We start from the raw sequence: 4008 nt of genomic DNA on the forward strand, positions 1-4008 counted from the left end.
CACTCTCTCACACACACACACTCTCTCACACACACACACACACACTTTACTTGGTCTTAAAAAGGTCTTCAATTTACCTTCATAAAAACTGCTTTTAAAATTACATTAAAAAGGCCAGGGAAAATATGTAAGTTATGCTTAAGTTTTGCTTCATTTAAAATATATAAATGGCTAGATTTGTTTCAAAAGTGCATTAAAAAGGCCAGGGAAAAATACATTTTAATTAGGCGGCTACTTAAAAATTCCTGCTGCTGTTTTTCAGAGCAGACGGTGAGAAAAAAACACTAAGAAAGTGTCATAAAACTAGTCCATAAAACTTTTTATTTTGGTGTTCCACTGGGAAAGTGAAAAACATCTGGAAGGACATTACAGCGAGTAAACGGTGACATAATTAACATTTCTGATTAAACGCTCAAAGGTGTTTGGTTTGTAGATCTGTCCTCTAGTGAAGTCACCTTATGTAATTGGATCATGGGTTACGAGAGAAGCTGTTCTTCGTTCAGACTGAAAACACGTCTGCATGCATGTGATATATGGCATTAAATACAGCTTCTGTTTCTATAGAGAGCAGCTGAGTTTGCATTCACAAGCACACGTTCTATCAGAGAACTAAATGTTTAAGGCATGAAAGCATGTCTTTGCCTTCTGTTGTGAGTCCAGGCACGTGTCCAGTTAATACAGCGGCTGATTATGGACTCTTTCTGTGGCTTTGGCTTTCTGCTGTAATCCTGCATTTGGTCAGATCTTCAGTCGGATCTTGTTGTGACGTCTGTGTGTGTTTACCTGCGTCTGCACTCGGATCAGTGTGTGTCTGTGAAGGGAACGGCTTACAAGTGTACTTGCGCTTTAATTATTGATCACGTGATTTCCTTCCCTCACGATCTCTTTATATGAATGTACATTTTTGTTCTTGAGTTTTGCTTGGTTCTAAAATATCTAAACTAAATTTGCTTAGAATATGCAAAAATATCTAAAAAGGCTAGGTAAAAATACATTTTAATTAGTTTTTTTTTTTTTTTTTGAGATTGTGATTTCAAGGCCTGAAAAAGTCAATGTAATGGCTATTTTATTGTGAATATATATATATATAAATTTATTTTTGCTTGATTCTATAATATTAGCTGCAAAATTGAATTAAAAATGTCAGGGAAAAAATGTAGAAAAATTGTGATTTCAAGGCCTGAAAAAGTCAATGTAATGGCTTTTTTTTTTTCATTGACAAATCACTCATATTTCTTACGGTCTGCTTGGTTCTAAAATATATCAAATAAATGGCTCGATTTGCTTCAAATTTGCACTTGAAAATCATATTAAAAATTGCATTAAAAAGGCAAGAAAAAAAATTATTTAGAAAAAAAACCCAAATGTTAATTTTGAAATTAAATTTAAATATGAATAATTAAAGTATTAAAAAAATAAAAGGCTTGATTTGCTTCATATTTGCGTAAAATTGCATGTAAAAAAATACTTTTTGTATGCTAACAACTCATTTAAACATATGAATTCCAACAATTGGTAAAGTCATGTGAATTTGTTGGTCAAACGCTGTGAGAACCCTGCAAATTACCCAAAAGAAACACACTAATGTCATTTAAATCACATTAAATGCATATTATGTTTTAAAAAAACGCATTTAAGCAGGCTCCGAGCAAATCATAACTGTTAATAAATATGATATTGTCTTGTTTATGAGATAATTTTAGCACGTCATATGACCCCTTATGAAAGCGCTGAACCGTGCCAGTCAGTTCTTCAGCTTTGGGAACGAACACGAAGGAGTGTTTTCTGTGCTGCTCTCGCAGGTGGTGTTGGTGCGATGGAACGAGCCCTTCCAGAAGCTGGCGACCTGCGACACCGACGGCGGGATCTTCGTCTGGATCCAGTATGAGGGCCGCTGGTCAGTGGAGCTGGTCAATGACCGCGGAGCTCAGGTGAGACGTCCTACAGCTCCGTTAACGGAGAAGTCCAGTTACAGAATAAACATCTCCGGATCATTTACTCGCCCCCGTGTCATCCACGATGCTCACGTCTGTCTTTCTTCAGTCGCAAAGAAATCGTTTTTTGAGGAAAACATTGCAGGATTTTTCTCCATATAGTGGACTTCAATGGTGCTCAACGGATTGAAGGTTAAAAATGCAGCTCCACACGACCCTAGCCGAGGAATAAGGGTCTTATCTAACAAAACCATCGCTCATTTTCTGAAAAAATGAATATTTATACAGTTTTTAGTCACAAATGCTGGGCTAGCGTTAGCTCTGCGATGCGTGTCTTTATTAGCTGATGTTGGAAAGATCAGGCATGACGTAAGCGGATCCAGTGTTTACACAAAAGTCAATGCCTTTACAAAAATTGTAAAGTTGGAGGAGAACATGAGATGGAGTTTTTAACCGAAGAACTAATCACGTGTGACCTTTCCAACAGGATTACGTGACGTGTGAAGACACGCATCGCAGAGCTAACGCTAGCCCAGCATTTGTGGCTAAAAAGTGGCTAAATATAATTTTTTTCAGAAAATGAGCGATTGTTTTGTTAGATATGAGTCTTGTTCCTCAGCTGGGGTCGTGTGGAGCTGCATTTTTAACCTTCAATCCGTTGAGCACCATTGAAGTCCACTATATGGAGAAAAATCCTGCAATGTTTTCCTCAAAAAACGTAGTTTCTTTGCGACTGAAGACAGAAAGACGTGAGCATCGTGGATGACACGGGGGCGAGTAAATGATCCGGAGATGTTTATTCTGGGGCGCGGTGTTTAACCTGCTGAAGCTGTAGGACGTCTCACCTGAGCTCCGCGGTCATTGACCAGCTCCACTGACCAGCGGCCCTCATACTGGATCCAGACGAAGATCCCGCCGTCGGTGTCGCAGGTCGCCAGCTTCTGGAAGGGCTCGTTCCATCGCACCAACACCACCTGCGAGAGCAGCACAGAAAACACTCCTTCGTGTTCGTTCCCAAAGCTGAAGAACTGACTGGCACGGTTCAGCGCTTTCATAAGGGGTCATATGACGTGCTAAAATTATCTCATAAACAAGACAATATCATATTTATTAACAGTTATGATTTGCTCGGAGCCTGCTTAAATGTGTTTTTTTAAAACATAATATGCATTTAATGTGATTTAAATGACATTAGTGTGTTTCTTTTGGGTAATTTGCAGGGTTCTCACAGCGTTTGACCAACAAATTCACATGACTTTACCAATTGTTGGAATTCATATGTTTAAATGAGTTGTTAGCATACAAAAAGTATTTTTTACTTCACCTGGTCTCACGACGGCATGCAGGCGCTGATCTCGTACCACGACGGCTTCGTGCTGGTGGGCTCGGTGAGCGGTCAGCGCCACTGGTCCTCGGAGATTAACCTGGAGAGTCAGATCACCTGTGGGATCTGGACCCCCGACGACCAGCAGGTGACCACTTTAGTGCTTGTGAAATTAATGGTTGGGTCTTTAAAGTGACTTAATTAAATTCAGTTGATCAGAAATTATTAAAAATAAAAAAAATATAATGTCATATATTAATTCTTAACTATCTTAAATCTAAAAACTAATTCTTATTTTGTAAATTATTTTGTAAAAATTATTATTTTTAAAAACTTCAATTCATTTGTATTATTTTAATAGGCAGTACGTAAGTTTATTTATTATTCTTTTGTTGTTTATTTATAGCACTTTTCATACACAGTGGTAATTACGGTCAGTGCTTTACAGAAAAATGATAATAAATATAGAAAATAGGCTTATTTATAATTAACAGCTCTGCATTATGCATAAAATCTTTATTTCTGGATATTATTGGTATTTTGGTTACACAATAAACTCTATCTGGCATTCGATTTAACATAAACTCACGGGAAAGGGAATAAGGGCATTATTTAACACACAATATATGTGACCCTGGAGCACAAAACCAGTCATAAGTGTCAATTTTTTGATATTGAGATTTATGCATCATCTGAATAAATAAGCTTTCCATTGATGTATGGTTTGTTAGGATAGGACAATATTTGGCT

At 37.4% G+C, this 4008-nt stretch overlaps 1 protein-coding gene across 2 annotated transcripts in view; it reads left to right on the forward strand.

Annotated features, from left to right (window-relative positions):
* Window positions 1–4008, forward strand: part of tulp4a (TUB like protein 4a) — a 22682-nt gene that overhangs the window by 2836 nt on the left and 15838 nt on the right. The window contains exons 3-4 of one of the 2 annotated variants that reach the window (XM_016476874.1): window positions 1803–1936; window positions 3250–3406. In XM_016476874.1, the coding sequence (XP_016332360.1) occupies window positions 1803–1936; window positions 3250–3406 (291 nt within the window). Of the gene's footprint in view, window positions 1–1802; window positions 1937–3249; window positions 3407–4008 lie in introns of those variants that run through there. The other variant, XM_016476873.1, reaches the window with a different exon arrangement.

The sequence above is a fragment of the Sinocyclocheilus anshuiensis genome, unplaced genomic scaffold (genome assembly GCF_001515605.1).
Source record: "Sinocyclocheilus anshuiensis isolate Anshui unplaced genomic scaffold, SAMN03320099.WGS_v1.1 scaffold1422, whole genome shotgun sequence".
Classification (NCBI taxonomy): domain Eukaryota; kingdom Metazoa; phylum Chordata; class Actinopteri; order Cypriniformes; family Cyprinidae; genus Sinocyclocheilus; species Sinocyclocheilus anshuiensis.